This window comes from Rhopilema esculentum, chromosome 21 (assembly GCF_057945365.1).
Source record: "Rhopilema esculentum isolate cy_ngs chromosome 21, ASM5794536v1, whole genome shotgun sequence".
NCBI lineage: Eukaryota > Metazoa > Cnidaria > Scyphozoa > Rhizostomeae > Rhizostomatidae > Rhopilema > Rhopilema esculentum.
In genome coordinates this window covers 2,011,545-2,028,495 of record NC_142835.1, presented here as the reverse complement: position 1 = coordinate 2,028,495, position 16,951 = coordinate 2,011,545, and the positions used below count along the sequence as shown (strand labels likewise).

At 37.6% G+C, this 16,951-nt stretch overlaps 3 protein-coding genes across 5 annotated transcripts in view; all 3 read right to left on the bottom strand.

The window, feature by feature from the left end:
• LOC135684281 (cytochrome P450 3A17) overlaps window positions 1–16,951 on the bottom strand; it is a 69,948-nt gene that overhangs the window by 12,969 nt on the left and 40,028 nt on the right. The gene's annotated exons all lie outside the window — the stretch shown is intronic.
• Window positions 1,392–9,076, bottom strand: LOC135684287 (cytochrome P450 3A14). 2 transcript variants are annotated; one of them, XM_089114803.1, is made up of 6 exons: window positions 8,944–9,076; window positions 6,563–6,913; window positions 4,135–4,349; window positions 3,650–3,926; window positions 2,514–2,808; window positions 1,392–2,200 (listed from the first exon to the last, which is right to left on the bottom strand). In XM_089114803.1, the coding sequence occupies exons 2-6, from the start codon at window positions 6,899–6,901 to the stop codon at window positions 1,815–1,817; spliced, it is 1,512 nt and encodes a 503-aa protein (XP_088970929.1). In that variant the 5' UTR covers window positions 6,902–6,913; window positions 8,944–9,076; the 3' UTR covers window positions 1,392–1,814. The 2 variants fall into 2 exon arrangements, with proteins under 2 accessions (XP_088970929.1, XP_065055855.2); XM_065199783.2 differs by having other exon boundaries at window positions 1,395–2,200; window positions 8,948–9,043.
• LOC148957560 (uncharacterized) lies at window positions 10,111–16,870 on the bottom strand. Of its 2 annotated transcripts, XM_089114808.1 has the most exons (5): window positions 16,106–16,870; window positions 12,690–12,753; window positions 12,247–12,471; window positions 11,485–12,094; window positions 10,119–11,111 (listed from the first exon to the last, which is right to left on the bottom strand). In XM_089114808.1, exons 2-4 carry the CDS (start codon window positions 12,739–12,741, stop codon window positions 11,496–11,498), a joined length of 876 nt encoding a protein of 291 aa, XP_088970934.1. In that variant the 5' UTR covers window positions 12,742–12,753; window positions 16,106–16,870; the 3' UTR covers window positions 10,119–11,111; window positions 11,485–11,495. The 2 variants fall into 2 exon arrangements, with proteins under 2 accessions (XP_088970935.1, XP_088970934.1); XM_089114809.1 differs by lacking the exon at window positions 16,106–16,870 and having other exon boundaries at window positions 10,111–11,111.

Genomic DNA, 16,951 nt, shown 5'->3' with positions numbered 1-16,951 from the left:
AAATACATGCATTGGACAATATCAATATACACTATACACTCTTTTATGTCTGATGAAAGTAGATAGAAAGATAATACGAAGTATTTAAGGTCAGGTAGTTAGCTCATTTTTCTTCAAATTAGCTTGCTAAATCAACAATTGCCTTCTGAATCTGTTGAGATAATGATTGCAGTGAAGCATTTTGCAATGCCCTATTTTCGCCCTGTGTCTCCAAATTGAAAAAGGGTCCAGCCATAAAGTATAATTGTAGAATAAGACAAGACTAGCCTTACCCTGGGTACCAGACTCTATTTTATTTTATATATAGTGAGTCTGGTACCTAGGGTAGACTAACCTTGGAATCGGGCATAAAATGATTTAAAAACATGAATCAAGTTCTTTCCAATTTCAAAAATTTTTATCTTTGGAAATTTGTGGACCTTTGGCTTTGCCACTGTTCAACTTGTTGTTTTAATGAGAGAAATTCTGATGATAGAGTCCACTTGGTAAATTTGAATGCAATTACGTTAATGGACCATCTTCTTCTTCTCAGTTTTTGATCTGTTTTCGTTTAACAAGACGTCTGAATGCATCGCTAACGTCACTTGGCGTGCAAGAAAAATTCTATTTTTCAAGTTTCGTGGTAATCGTGCTAGAATAGGGCCGTTTCCTATCTTTTGCTCTTAATTCGTTGATTGCAGTTATGACTTCAATGTCCATATCTTATAATTCTGTTTTCTTTGCCATCTCGACAAATACGGCCTAGTCTTCAGTCCGCATCTGCGCTGTGACTTCTGATCTTGAACGTCTGGACGTCTATGCAAGCCATGCGCTATCTTCGTAGAAAAAACTTCCCTCAAACGGAGAAAGAAGCCTTAAGCATTTTGTGGGCAGTAAAACATTTCCATCTTTGCTAAATATAACAAAGCTGTGAGATCATACTTGAATGATAGGCCACAAAGAACGTTTTGCAAGTATTCGGGTTTCGAAGCTTAGGGGCAGATGACAGGGATTTTTGCTTATCTCGCAAAGGTCTCCACTTACCAAAGTAATAATCAATTGATGATACGAAATTATTATCAAACCAACATTCCGAAATATCATTTAGAGTAAATGTGGCCAGAGGTGTAGTCAAGTTTTTCATTTTAAGGAGGAGAGCACAGCACACAGTTCCTGCCCCTGCAGCTACGTGGCTGCTGTCAAGGTTATCAATAAACACTAGTAGCAGAGGACGTTTCCAGAATATTCTAGCAACTTCCACTTAGTATGCAATCACTTAGAGTAGATCTCCATCTTTAACGTGTTTAGGCCTAATGTAAACTCGAAGTCTCAGTTTCAGTTTCATTTAATTGTAAATCGGCAAAATTTTACGAAGGGTGTCCAAAAATAGCTATGACGCAACTAATAATATTTAGAAACTTTGTAATAAAATGATACTTAATAATGGAAACTTTTTATAGATAATTCTTGACTTGACCATAAAATGAGTTGCAGTTGTAAGCTGTGAAAGTTATGAAAACGTTACAAAGATTTGTAATCGTGATAAACATTCAAGTTTCAGTTTCTGTGAACAAATTGGCGATTTATTTTCGCGGCCAACTATAGGATTCCTTACACTGTAACGATGATGCTAGTCTTAAATACAAGTCTTAGACAAAATGTATGTTTTATCCTAAAGTCGTATATTAAGAAAAATACAAGTCATCCGGCAATTTTTTCAAGCAAAAGTTAAAAACCAAATCAAGATGTGCCTAAAACAATTGTGAACTAAAGTAAAGATCAAATAGTTGCCTTGTGTTACACTTCAAGTTCTTCTCACTTGAACGTGTTCAAGTCTACTTTCTCTTCTCAAATCGTATCCAGACTGGCTCAGCCGGTGACAGCACGGCTCTTGGCTGCATCTTCAAAGGCACTGGCGTCTCAGGACCACGCACCATGCGATACTTCTGCAGCATTCTAACAAGGATCGTCTTTATTTCCATCTGTGCAAATCGCATTCCAATGCAGGTTCGAGGACCGTTGCCAAAAGGCAAATAGGCAAATTGGTTAATAGATTCTTTATTCTCTGGAAGAAATCTCTCCGGTTTAAAGGCGTTTGGTTCGGGCCAGTATTTTTCGTCCCGATGCAAAGCGTAAGTGGGTATGAGGACAGCCATGTCCTTTTTAAAATGAACACCGTTTATGATACAGGATTTTTCGACGGTGCGGGTTACAAAGAAACCTAGAAAAGATGTAGAAATGAATAAATTTTACGCTAAAAATAATTTACCAATTTTAGCAAAAAGAAAGCATGAGGCGAGGGAAGATATTAAAGCAGAAATGAGCATATCGTTTTAATTATGAAACCCCAACCTTCCCAAAACGTTCTTAAAGCAGCATAGCTGGTAATTTTATAAAGCATCTTTGGCCATTGCCATGTTTAAATCCTTATTAGCCTACAGTCATCTTTCTTAAGTGTTCGAATCCCAATCGGTAGCATTTGCCTGGTTTCTCAAGAGAGGAAAAAGGTTTAATTTCCATCTTTAAAACCTCACCTGGTGGGTAAAGGCGCAATGTCTCAGAGACAAAAGCTTCCAAATAAACCATTTCTTTAATTTCGTCATACGTAGCTGTGTCTTTTGATTCACAAATACGCGTTATTTCCTCGTACACTCTCTCTTGGAACTCTGGGTATAAAGCAAGATGGTAGCAAGTTAGGCCAAGAGTGTTGCTTGAAGTATCATAGCCAGCAAGTAAAAAAAGAACCATTTCAGCAATAACTTCATTTTCTGTGAGTTTATGTCCCTTCTTATCAGGGTGCTGGGAGTTTAGAATGTTTTGTAACATGTCCTAAAATGAGGAACAGGTTATTGCCTTAGTATTAATTCATCATTGAATGACGACACAAAATACGAAACAAATATTTAGGATAGTATCAAGACACTTCTTCATGAATTTATTCATTATAAGCTGAATGCTTAAAAAGTTTTCAAAACTTCACCTTCGTCACCGATTTATAGGATTTGCTGGTACAAGAATAGAAAATCTATAAAGTTTCACAAAACTATGATGGCTTCTCCGTGGTTTTAGTGCTTATTGTTTGAGTTCACCTTTCTCGTCCTTTTTTGCCATGCTTAACAAACATTTAGGAACAATATATATTTAATCTTGAAAATACATTCCAATTTTTTCCTCCCAGTAGCCATTTCTAGTCTATCTAGAATCCAATTCGAGAGCAGTAAATTTACTAAAACTAAACAATTCTCTATAGAGAACTTAGCTACACAGCTTTTAGGGCATACATAAATTCTTTCCTCAATGTGACGTCACTATCAGGCAAAATTGCCAAACCTGAACTTTATCATGATATGAACAATGTTTGAAGAACTCAAATTAATATCTCATTCAGATTTAGAAGCATTTGAATAGTACCATATCTGAATAAAATTTGCTTCCATCCGCAATTTTTAAATATCTGCCATTTATAATAAAAATTTTCTCAAAATGGATCGCAATGCAATAGTGTCAAACTTTGCATTTAATCCTCCATCCTTTCAGAAAAATCCAAGTATTGCCGAACCAATACAATCATATCATCCTGATTTTTTTTCCTAAGTTTTATCTTTCGAGAGAAAAGACATGAATCATCTTCATGCAAGAAATCAGCGAAAGGAAAAGGAACACCGCTTACTTTTCTTGCTTCTCCTTCACCTTCGCGTCTTTGCTTGAGTATCTTCCCTGCAATATCTATTATAGGACCCCAGTTGAACCCCCAGCGGGATATAGTGATTGCCTTGCATAATTTCTTGCCGATAATAGGGACCATCAAAGCAATATTTGGCCATGGTCTTGGAGACATTGCATCCTTGGCATAAGATGTTACTTTGTCGTTTGGGTTTGTCTGTGCTTCAGAAAGAGTTCCAAAAGCGGCAGAAAGAATCACCTCTATCGTCACTGACTGCTGCCATCTGAAACAAAATATTGTTTGTGTACTGAAATTCAGTAGCTTACCTTTAGTTTATAAATTCAAAAGTTGCTCAATGTTACAATTAAAAAGTTCAACGTAATCAGATTAATCTAACTTAACCTTAAAAAATTTATTTTGCTTCATGTTGTTAAATCAAAACCCTTCATAATTTAAAGATAAAAATAGAAAAATATAGCTCAAATACTGACTCGTGAATATCGACTGCCTGATTTTCTTCTGCTGCCTTTTTTATTTTCTTTAGAAGAGTATCCCCAGCTTCGTTCATAATGTACATCATGCCTTTGAGTTTGCCAGAGGTGAAGTTAGGGGTCATAATACTGCGGATGTCCTTCCACCTTTGACCTTTGACAGCAGTCAGCATGCTTGTTAGTGGCTCAGGCAGCTCCGGGATGAATAGTGAGCTCTTATTTGAAAAAGGACAATAAAAATGTTATGCTAATGTATGGCTTTTTGTCATATCTTCATCAACTTTGGTTATTTTCATGAGTTTATAAAGAAAAAAATTTTTTAAGTTCCTCAAGAAAAACGGAAATCAGCATTTTCCTGTCACTGGGCACACGGTACACAGAGCCATACTCAAGATGTCTTTGGCCCTGTTCACACGATACCGGATTCATTTTGTATCGGATTGTTGGCGGGAATTTCGTTATTATTTCGTTGCCCAGAGAAGACTTCATTTTGGGCGTCCTGTGCATGATTTAGGTCATGTGACTGCAGTTATCCGGCACAGTGTAAACATGAGGGCAAAGTGGACAAAATCTGTGCGGCACAGTGTAAACACAAATCAATCCGAACAAGTTTTATGCGGATAAATTTTATCCGGCACAGTGTAAACTAAAGTAAAGTTGAGCCTATTCCTGCCAAATTGCCAAGGATTCTCTCACTGAGATATTCAACAAACAGCTGGATGATTCTCAATTCCACGATGAATTTGAAGTTGTTAATATTTCAGCACTTGCAAAGAGGTACAATGTTGTAAAACGCAAATTTAAACCCAATAATACATCCGAAGCACTTGAATGCACGGTGGACTTTCAATTGCTTTTGATTGTTTAAAATTTCAACCTTTTGATGGCAAAACTTCACTCTTGTGGTGTTTGCATGGATTTACAAGTAATTAAAATCTGCTTATCAAAAAAAAGCAAAAAGTAAGGAAAAATGACTCATTTAGTAACTGGAGAAAATTAAGAAAGTATAAGCTCCTCAAGGGTTTGTCTTAGGGCCTCTTTTATTCAATATCTTTATCAACGACACATGCTGATGACATTCAGCTTTTACATACAACATTGATCCTTATGCATCTTAATACAAAACCATGAAACCGATTCCACAGAATTTAACAAGACATTTTTTGCAAAAACTTTATGAAACTGAATAAAAGACAATTGACACCTTATGTTTTATAGTAAAAGATCTAGTGACTCAACAGTTGAGTGTTGAAGAAAGTGTAAGTTTTGACAAAATAATAGTGTCAAAAGGTATTTAGAAGACTTGTACATGAAGACAAACCAAAAACGGCAAGCTCTTGCCTGTCCTTACACAGAATTCTAGCTATTACAATTTAGTTATGAAATAGTTACATTGCTAAAATAAGAAATTTATGGTAAAGAAACTTTTTTTACTCAGGCTCAGTTTGTTCCTCCTCGCTGCAAAATAAGTTGAAAGGATGCCTGACGTAGGATAAATTCAAAACTAATACCAACAATTAGAATGGTGGTTCATACATCTGGAGTTTGTGCAAACAATATGTTCAAAAACTTTGGCTCTCTAACTTAAAATATGCTGTTTTCATCATTGTACCCTGGGTACCAGAGCCACATGAATCCGGGGACAAAGTATTGTAGACAGCTGTGGTGGCCTCAAACAATATTTCTGTGGCTAGTTTCTAACTATATTTCTGGGACAAATAACGGAGACTCTGATACCCAGGGTATCATTATTGCAATTAGAAGACTTTGTAACATCCCAATTATCTTTGTAACTTTAATTTAACTTTTGTTAGTTGGCCTGAATATGCTTTTTCTATCATCTGATAGGAGCCAACTTTGAAAAAATTGATAATTATAATAATTGAAAATGCTGATAAAACCATGCGGACTTTGTTTGTTTATCATGCCGACTATATGGAACCTCAGATCCAAGGATTTATTCTTGTATCTTAAAGAAAATTCAATGTCAAGGGAAGAACGAATAAGAATCAAGTATATACTGATTAAAAGGTTAGCTCTCGCAGAATAACAATCTTTTCTTTAAAGAAGCTATGAAGCAGTCGTCACACAAGGCTGGTCTTGTCTTGAACACTGCCGTCTTGCCTCTCAACCGACAAGTGAACTTTTCAATGAGCATTTTACAGGTCCAATGATCCGTTTCTTACCGGGAGGGTCAAAGTATTTTTCAGGCCAAAAAGATTTGCAAAGTACAATTGCGATTTGTTGGGTCCAAGGAAACTTTTATTTTTGGTGGGCAAACAATTGAACTAATATCAAGAAGCGTGATTTTCGTGTTAAGAGCCAGAAATCGAAGCAGCTGAGAAAAAAGTCGTCATTGAGATGCCCAACTTTCCAGCCATTAGTACGGCTCTGAGAAAAAATATTCTCGAAAAAGTTCAAAACTTACAGGTCGGTCATGAAACTTGTCAAATTCTTTAACCAGCACCTGCCTTATGATTTCTGGCTCCGCCACAACGATTATGGGTAGTTTAAAAAGATACAACCCATAAATGCTACCATACTTTTTTCCAGCTTCGCAAAAGTACGTGTGCAGCTCTTTTCTTTTCCCAACAAATACCATGCTGTTGCCAATTAGCGGTAAGGGCGTGGGCCCAGGGATGCCGAGCTTTTTCAGTGCCGTGAAATTTACAACATAATGCCAATACATCAGAAGAGTGAAGAGCAACAATGATGTAATAATCCAATGCTCCTTCACAGCAGTTAGCACATCATATACAGAATCCATCTTGGACTGCTCCTGCGTAGATAAATGACATAATGTGTCAGAAATGACATCGAGTTAAAGTGACATTATTTGAATCAAACCCTTCTGCTAAGGAAGTTAAGAAAGGTAGCTCAAAGACAGTAGAGCTTGGGCAGAGGTCTTAAGGTTCAACTAGAAACTAAGTCTAACGTTTAGTAATCCATTTTCTCAAAGCTTTCAGAAATTTCAACATTCATTGCTTCTTAAGAGAACTTTGACGTCATCGATTTGACCATTGGGGGGAATTTATTTTTCATGCTGGCGTATTTTCCAATAAAAACATTTTCGGGAGGGTCTTTGCAGCTGCAACCATTTATACTCGTTAATGTTTGAATATATCATTGTTCCAAATATATCATTTTTCCAATATCATTGAATATATCATTGCTCGTGAAATTTCTGTGAAGATATTTGCCTATTTCTGATGCTGCATAAGAGGTGAGGGGAGTTTATTTTTATCCTAGTTTTTTAATTTCATCTGACTATCTAGTACACGTTTTTACAGCAATTTTTTTATAAAAAATGATGACTCATAACTCCGTTCTAAACCACCTTTTTTCCAAACAAATGTTTCATTCGCAGAATATTTGTTTTTTTTAAAAGCCTGCCCCTTGAGGTGTGGTTTTTGCTCGAGTTTGCCCGAGGGCATTTCACTTGAAAATTTTGTCTCCAAATTTTTATCCGGGAGTAGGCTAGTCCTCCACAAATTGCAGAGATCCCTTTAATTTTGACTTTGTTCATAACATTGCAAAACGTTAGCAAAATTAAAATCTTTATTTGCCATATACAACCCATTTCTCTACGTATTTAACCTATTTTGCTTCTTGAAGTATTTCATAGAATGGGCAATATATGATTTGGGTCTATTCTATATTACATCTTTTTCAGCTTACTGTTTTCTAGCATGCTGTTTTCTAAAATTTTGGTTCTTGTATTTTTGCACCAATCTCCTGCACTAGTATGCTATTTCAGGTAGTGAAATGCCCCTCAAGTTTGTACAACCCTAGCAGTATTTTGTATTTATTTCTACCAGGACACCAAGAAGCTTATGCTTATCGAGCAGTGTTCTGGTCCTTTCTCTCGATGTGACCACACCTCGTGATTCCTATGCCTGGAAATACAGAGAGCTGGCGACTCTCCTCACTATGGGTGAAAGTTTGGTCATGCCAGGGATTCGAACCACGGACCCTTTGGTCTGTAGTCAGCGCCTCTAACTGAGCCATCGATACCTAGTGATTGGAATTTTTGTACCATGGGCACCAGAGCCTCGAGAAACAGGGGATACGGTATTTTTAGACCGATGCAGCAGTGAAGGATGAGCACTCAATTTGATATTTCTGTAACTAGATTTGAACAATATTTCTGAGACTAAATTATGAAAATTTCGAGAAAACGACAACGACATCTTGCAAAATGAAGCCTGCACTCGAGGAGGCAATTGGGGGCAAAGCGCCAATAAAAAAGGGCAAAACGGTGGTAAAATGAAGAAAAATAATCATTTCGTGAGGGGCACGGCCTCTTGCCCCCACCTCCCTGGTGCAGGCGTCCTTTAGCCTGAATTCCAGACCCCAAACTAAAGGTGTCTGGGGTTTCATGTGTCACGTGTCGACTGAAGGTGGCTTGGAAGATGGGGATTCCCTCACCAATAGAATCCAGCCAGTAATGCGCGCAGTAATGTTGAAAATTGCATAATTTCAAGCTAAATAAAACCGATTCTGACAAAATAAGTTTTGGATCCCCGTGCAATTCAACGTTTCTAACAGGTTTCTTTTAAAATATAAGGATTCTGAGAATAACAGTGATGTCCAGCCATATTTGAAGTTTCTTCAACTTCCAACGTTTCTAACTTAACTGCCCGTGTACCGCTCATGCAAGGAATTGAAAATTCACGCTAACAGATGAAGCAGAAGGTTTTTGACAAAATGAATATTGGAACTCCGGTGTGCAATTAATGCTTTGCCTACTTTCCAGTTACTTACACTACAGATTTACAGATAACTTGATTTGCCTGTGAATAAATCAACGTACTTTTTGGGTTCTTTAATCTGAACTTCGTCCTGACTCAACTTTGGCTTTCCGTGGCAGAACGTAGTTTTCTGGAAGGGTTCCAGAACTGAGTCAACAAAAGGAGTAATGTGAGATCAATTGTTCTAAGACAATAGTGTCTATCCAATATGTTTGTTATTTCAGCTTTAGTTAGTCTAGACCAAGAGCATCGACAGGGCTCTTCTATCAAAAAGAGGGGGGGGCCTAGCCAAAAAGTGAGCGAACGAAGACAATTTACGTAAAGGAACCCAACAACACTAACGGAGTTGTCAGTTCTAATGCCGGGTACAGGGGTGGGAGCATTTTGGTGACAAATGTAACGTTTTCTTGCCCATTCACTAAATTCAGTAACATTTGAAACACCCAGTCAAAATACTAAAAAAAATTAAATGCCCTAATATTTTTGCTGCTCCTGTCATCAATATGTTTTTTTTATATTTTCTGAATCTTAAGTCAGCTGAAATGTAATTTAGTGAATGTGTCTGTCTCTTTAAAATCATTTATCAATCTATGGAAGCAGGCTATTTAATACAATAGCTGACTAGTCTAGGATGTGTTCACGTATCTAGGATGTGTTCTGGATGAAAACCGTTCTAGGGCATCAATGGCAAGTAGGGTGTTTGACAAAATAAAAGGCAAGCTTAAATTTCTGTACAGGAAGCAAAAGTACCTGGATAAGCCCCTTTGCAGGTTGTTTTTAAATGTTCTTATTTAACCTCATTTCGATTATGCCTTTTCTTCCTGGTATCCTGGGTTGGTTAACAGGCTGTCCAAAAAAATCCAGGCCGCACAAAACAAATGCATTTGTTTTTTTCTCAATCTAAAAAACACAGCACATATTGGAATCACGGCATTCAAGGCTATAAATTGGCTCCCAACAAAGAACAGGATAGACCAATGTATCTGTGTCAACAATATGAAATTTTCAAAGGAACGGCCCCAGCAGCGTACAGTTCTGAGACATACCCTATTTTATCCGATCAACCAGGACCGAACTACGAGAAAATCAAAGTTTAAACAAGACCTACCATTTCGAAAAAGCAATACTAGACAAACATGCCCATCCTACCTAAGGCCCAAAATATGGAATAGTCTTCCATCAGTATTAAAATCAACTTCCAATATCAACAGCTTCAAACATAAGATAAAAGAGAATTTTCTCCAAAACAAAGTAAAAGGGAAGATGGCATATATGTCTACTACTAAGGGGCGGTTTGTAACTAACAGCAGTAACAGATTCTTGTATCAACCTTTTTCCCGTCGTCTCTTTTACCTGTTAAACCAGCAGCTCTAAGGGAGATCGTTATGGTCAGCTAGACCATTTAATGCTATCCTTGCCACTGAAATTAGGGGTGTTCGTCTTTTGTTTTTAATGTAAATTAATGTATTTTAACCGCTTTAACCTTTGTAACTTGTAAATACGTTTAGTGTGGCAAATTATACATGCAAACATGCATACACACATAAAGTTCATCACTGCACATGTTGCTGAAAATATATGATTTTTGAGCAGAGCCCATAAGAAAAATTGGCTAATCGTTCAATTCTATTGTTTTTATCTTTTTCTTTATTTTTGCATTTTTGCTCAGTTTCGTTGTCTTCTTCAGTGGAAAATACATGATTTCATCATCTAGTGGATGTTATTATTTAGTCCTTGCTAATGGTGTATAAGCATAGTCTTTAGAATATGGTATAACGTATATTCAAGATCGTCTAAAGATTTTGGAGGGCTTGCGACAAAATAAAAGAGTTGGCCCTTTGTGAACAAAGCAGACATTTTTGGAAATGCTTTTCTGCAGTATTTCTTGAAGTCATTTTGTTGCATTTTTTATAAGTGTTTTACCTTTTAGACCTCGAGGTTATAGAGCAATTTGTCCATGTGATTTAAAATTTTTTGGACGCCTTAACTTATCCGAAGAAAATTTCTGCTGAGGACGAGGTTTTGCCTACCATTACACCCCTGAAGATCGTCCATTATCATGTTCAGATAGCTTCAAGAAGATATGCAATAAAAGAAATAGGCAATTATTTACTGTTCATTTACTGTGTGTGAATGTAAAGTGCAAAGACGTTGTGAAAGTAAAGATACAAAAAATGTTCAGAAATTTCTGATATCATCGTTGATGCAAGCATCTGGCACCAGAAACTAAAAAGAAGAAAAAAAGCTACTTCAAACAGTTACAGACATACTACGACATCAGTTAGAGTATATTTAAGGTGGGAAGATTGAGAATGTTTCCCGCACAAGAGATTTGAAAAGTATATTTAGGGTATAACTGAATACAAAAAAGTATATGATTTTACATCATACTTGCTCTCAACGCCCAGGTCGTCAATTGAATGCTACAGACATTTCAGAATCTGTGTTGACCCTTTCATATGAACATTTGCATTTTGTTCAGGGATTTTGCTATATTATCCCTAAGAATAGTTCAAACTCAGCGCTTAAGAGAGTTTAAGTATTTCATATCCAGTATATATGTAAAGCGTGAAACATTGAAAGTGGATTTACTGCATACCTGTAAATTGATCAACCTCTGTGGCGGCTACACTTGCAGTAATGGAAAAAGCATCTGCGTATGTATCCTCTGCGACACTTGCAAAGACATCCGCGGACACCGAAACATTTGAGCCTCCTGGTCATCCAGCAAACTCTTCTGCGCCACTTGCCGAATTTCTTGCAAACTCTGAGAGGTACAATCCTGCAAACTCTGCGCCAACAAGGGTTATACTTGTTCGATCTGCAATACCTTACAGGTTGCCTTCTGCAAACGCATCGATTGCGAAAGCAACGACGTGTGTATCCTCTACGACACCTGCAAGGACATGGTAGATAGAAACATCTGATTGTTTTGCCAACTCTTCTGCAAACTCTACGTCGGATACAATAGCCAAACTTGCAATAATTTACAACACGTTTGCAGAAGCAACGTGCCACATTGTAACAGCGTCGTCGACGGCCACGGCCAGAGCACTTGCGGAACCTTCTAGCGCACCTTCTAAGATAACGTCTTGGGCAGCGAGGGCATGAGCAGCGTCTTCTACTCAAGCTGGACCATCTTCTATAATAGTAGCAGTTATGTGAACGGCGCACAGAACACAGACGTGTTCTTCTACGAGCTGGGTCCTCTGAAAAAAAAACCACGAAGGAAATTAAAAAAGCGACCTTTGCTATCCATGCAACACTGGAATTTGTTTATGGCGGCAGGCGTACATGAGGAAATAGTGGTTACCATGACTTGGCCTTCTATATGTTACTCGTACAGAGCCAATAAACTCACCTTGTTCGTCAGTCAGCTCTGTGTCTTCGACATTGTCAGACTCGACTTCCTTGGGGTCTTCTTCTGTATCTTCCTCTACATCTCCTTCTGTATCATCGTTGGCCTCAGTGTTGTCTTCACTTGCAGGATCCTCATCAACAGCTTCATTCTCATCGGGCGCATCTCCTTCGTCGGCCAAGAGGTCTACGCTCTCTGCGGAGTCGTCATCAAGTTGTATCGGGTCAGCTGATAAAAAGAAAGAATACTTGACATTTGAGTCTATAAAGAAACTAAGCTCTACATTTTAAAAAATGCTAGCTTGAAAAATCTTTCAAACGGTGTTTTTCCACGACTACCAATGAATTTCATGAATGTCTAGGATTTCCAAGACAGGTATAATTAGAAATGATCGTTCCTACATTATGTCATCTAGAATTACAAACATTATTCAGCAAATTGCTTACCGAACGCACTGACCACGATCCCAAGAAGAAGAAGCACGGCAAAAACCTTCATTTTTCAGCAATTCTGAAATAAAAGAATCTGTAATCATTGAAACGGAATAAGAAATGCAAAATTTCACCGTGAATTGCAAGTCTGATGGATGTTTTTACATAAGGAAAATATTGAATGCTGGCTGTCTAACTTCAACATCGGAGAAGACATAGTACTTACCTCAGACGACGCCTTCGATGCTGTGGGCAAACTAGAGTCTGCTTCTGCAGCCTTTATTTATAGGAAATTTGGTGAAGAATACACTCATTATTTTCAACCATAATAATTTTGAAATTGAATCAAAGGAATTCCGTAATAAGTAATAGATGCGAGGAAGAAGAGATAACGAGTTCTATGGCGCGAGAAAAGAAACTTGATGGGAAAGAAGCTGTGAAGTATAACAAAAGCTTCTTGCCTCGGAGCTAAAATGTGTCTCATTGGGATCATCTCGTTATAAATCTTTTCATCTCTTTTGATCAAGTCGTTTATTTGTTTCCAGTGATAAATTTCTATTTCTAATTTCTATTGAACAACTTTGTCTTGGTTACAGGTACCGCGGGAAACGAATCAAAACTTGCATCCATCCAACTACATACAATGCTGGATGGATAGCAAGAAAATTTGTTTACCCTTTCCCCAAGTTTAATGTTAACACCATAAGCCCCGAATTTAAATGAAAGAAAGGGTATATGAAGAAGGGGTATGTGCTCGATCGATAAAGCACGTGTTGGGTTGGGACGTTTTTACGATTTTATCCAACACTAAGCAGTCACACTCTTCTAGAAACTTTACTTATCTGATAGCAACGAAAAACATTTTTGGTAGCGCTTTTGGGGGTTTTGTCAAACGGTCAAAGCTGTGCTTTGCCATCACAAGGCACGAACATCTTTTTTGAAAATTTCTGTTACCCATTAAATGCTACCGTTGTAAGCATACGCTGAAAATTGGCTTTACTTATATTTCTACAACACTTTTGTTTAGCAAAAGCAAAAGAAACTAAGAGAACAAACTCTAATATATTAGAGAACAATATGTGTTGACAATCTACTTTTTGAGCAATGTTTGGGGTGGGCGTGGGGGCCTTACCCCAAAGCCTGTATAGTGTTTTGGTAAGTTCCTAAACAGTTGAATTCAGGGAAAAAACAAAATATTGCTTTATTATAAGCTGAGAATTTATATTGCTTTATTTTGTCCTTCCCGATAGTGGTTCTATGTTAATCACAAATGCCAGTAAGATTTGATCTTGCAATGCTGGCATTTCATATAAGGCTTTCAGAATTTAATCATACTATCATAGTTGTTAAGGCTGGATTTCCACTAAATAAATAAAATTGGCCTTCAAAATTCATAATCTATTTGTCAATAAAAAGACGTATCTCTTATCATCCAAATAAAATGAAACCATTGACAGCGGGAAAAAAGAGAGGATGAACAAGAACAAGACTACAGGGTGCATTTTTCGCGTAATGCTCTTTCAGGTTACAACTCTTAACTTTTCTCTGCCTTGCAGTTTTTCAAAGAGATAATTTTCATCAGGGGAAAATGCCCTAACGCCTTAATTTTATGACGAGCGCTGGTTGTCGCTAAATGCTACTTTGCGTATTGAGCAGGATCACACAGAAACACATATTGAAATTCTGGTAGACAAGGGACGTTGTTTACAGCCTCGGAAAATATCTCATGTTGCTATGTTTCCAACTTCTGAATGCTTTTAGGTTTACAGGCGAAATCTTACCCTGGAAAGAGTCGTTGAAAGAATGGGTAGTAGGACGAGAGGGGACTTATGTCCGATCACTGTTCAAAAATTTCTTTCACCATGGCTTTTATACCCATGGTAGCAAAAGCGACACTCTTTTTATAAGCAAATTTTTATGAGAACTCGAGCCTTAAAACTGGTCAAAAGAACAAAATTGTTTGCTGCCTTAAAAATTCACCCTCGATTCCGTGCTCTTTACTAAACAAAGAAGACTTTTGTATTACATTTGCTAATCATGTTCACGAGAGCTGGGTTAGGGTTATTCCATCCGTTCAAGAAAATTTCATCAGAAAAACGATGAGTTTTTTGCCATCTAGGGGTGTTTTATCAGCGTATTTGGATAAATTAAGAACAGCCAGCCTGAACTTCAACTTAATGGTTCTTATAAATATTATGTATTTTATGTACTTGTTGCAGTACAAAGTTATTGTTTCCCGGGTAGCGACTACTGAAACGAACGACAGGAGGAGGGCAGCTGCCCCGTCTGCCCCCTTGTTCCGCCATCGTTGAGTTTAGGCAATGTAAGTTTGTAATTTCCACCCAAAACTTTTCAACTTCACCAGGCTGATGGAAATCATAAACAAGTTAGAAAGATACGGCGTAAAAATAGTATGGATTAAGGGTTGGGAAAAGGCTTGCCATAGCAGGTGAGCATAGTTGGCCCAGCCACGTAGCTGCAGGGGGCGGAGGGGGGGGGGTGCTGTGCCTCCCCAAATGAAAACTTTGACAACAACTTGCTCCCTTTGTCTACACTTTTTACAAATGATATTTTGAAAAGCTGGCATAATTATAATTCCGTGTACTTGAGTTAGTCCAAATATATCTGTTTGTTTTATATCTGCCCTCTTGTTTCAAAGCCTGCCCCCTCAGGTATGGCTCTTGCTCGATTTTGCCCACCGTAGCTGACATCTACAGCTATGTGGCTGAGTTGGGTGATCTTCAAAACAGCGAGGAGTTCATGAAGCATTCATTTTATGTATTTGTGGTTTCCTAAAGGTGACAAACATGGCTACAGTACTGGAAGTAGGGGTTTGGAGCACAGGCTAGGCTAAGGGATCTGGGTACTTAGCAAAACGCAATCGTTTATCATTGGTTTTTATTCACAGTATGGTCCTTTCAATAGACTATGTTCACAGTAGACATCAAAGAAGACCGTGAGAGGACAAAAGCTAGCTATGCCCCGCCATATTGGACAAAACTCTATTATACAAAATATATGATGTGATTGTAAATATATTGTTTAAATTTAATATAAATCTGTTGTACAATTCATATCTAAGTTGAAGCGAGTCCACTTGACATTTATGAATTGTTGTCGGAAATTTCAGATATATAAGGTCTGAATTTGTTAGCAAGTATAGTTTATTTCTTGTATCATACTTGCCTATAGATAATCCTTGAGTGAATTTATCCTGCAGACTCTCCGGACATATTTTCTTAATTATCTTAATTATAATTATCTATATGTTCTTAATAAGCTAATGAAAGCTTACAGCAAGGTCTGTTTATAAAGCTAGTCTAGTCTGCGCTTCAGGCCAGTAGGCCAGGCTCACCTCGGTGAAAGTTTCTGCTTTAAAATGCTGTAAACTGTAAAGATAATGGAACCGGAAAATAAAGAAATTAACTTACGATTGGTTTAAGGCCACTTGTCCTTCAAACCATCTTTCAAGCTGAGTTGGCCAAATGCAATCTTCATTTTCAGGATGATCCTCTCCCTCGCCGTTCGTTGATTATGGATGATTCTTCTTTGGAGGATGCCGGTGTTCTGTGCTAATAAAGCTAAAAAATGCCACCCAATTCACCCAAGAACATCTAGTCAATTAGGAACATCTGATAGATGCTAAATGTAGGTTCAATTGGAGAGTCAGCACGATTTTGCAGCCTCTGAAAGGCTGTTACTTTGGTGTTCGACAAGCCAGCATAGAGAGGATGACCCACATCAAGGGTTTTGCATACTTGAAAAGCATTTATTGTGGGAGGATGCCTTTTTATTGCTAGGAGGCCTGTGAACTATTCTTCCTAACCTAAGGTATCGTCAACTGCTACTGTACCACGAGAAATTTTGTTTCGAAATCTTGGTTTATTTAAAGTTGCGGAATCGATTCTTCTATTTTTCTTCTACGAGGATGATACATAATTATTTACTCTGTTATACTGGGGTTGAGACTAAGTTTGTTAGTCCTCATCCTTTTTATGATGTTTGGTAGCTCAGCTTGTGTTGTCTTTATTACCACTGTTTGGTTATTTGAGGATATTGTAATCTCAGTATCATCTGCATGCGTGTTGGCTCTTGGGTGTTTGAGACGGTGCTCAAAATCATTCAAGTAAATGATAAAAAGCAGTGGCTGCAAACAAGAGCCTTGGGGAATCCCACACTATTTTCTTATGCTTGATATTCTTATTATTGATTTTACGAAGTTAAAGGCTCTTCTGAATTACCCAAAACATTTCTTCCAACGCACGGATTTTACCTGC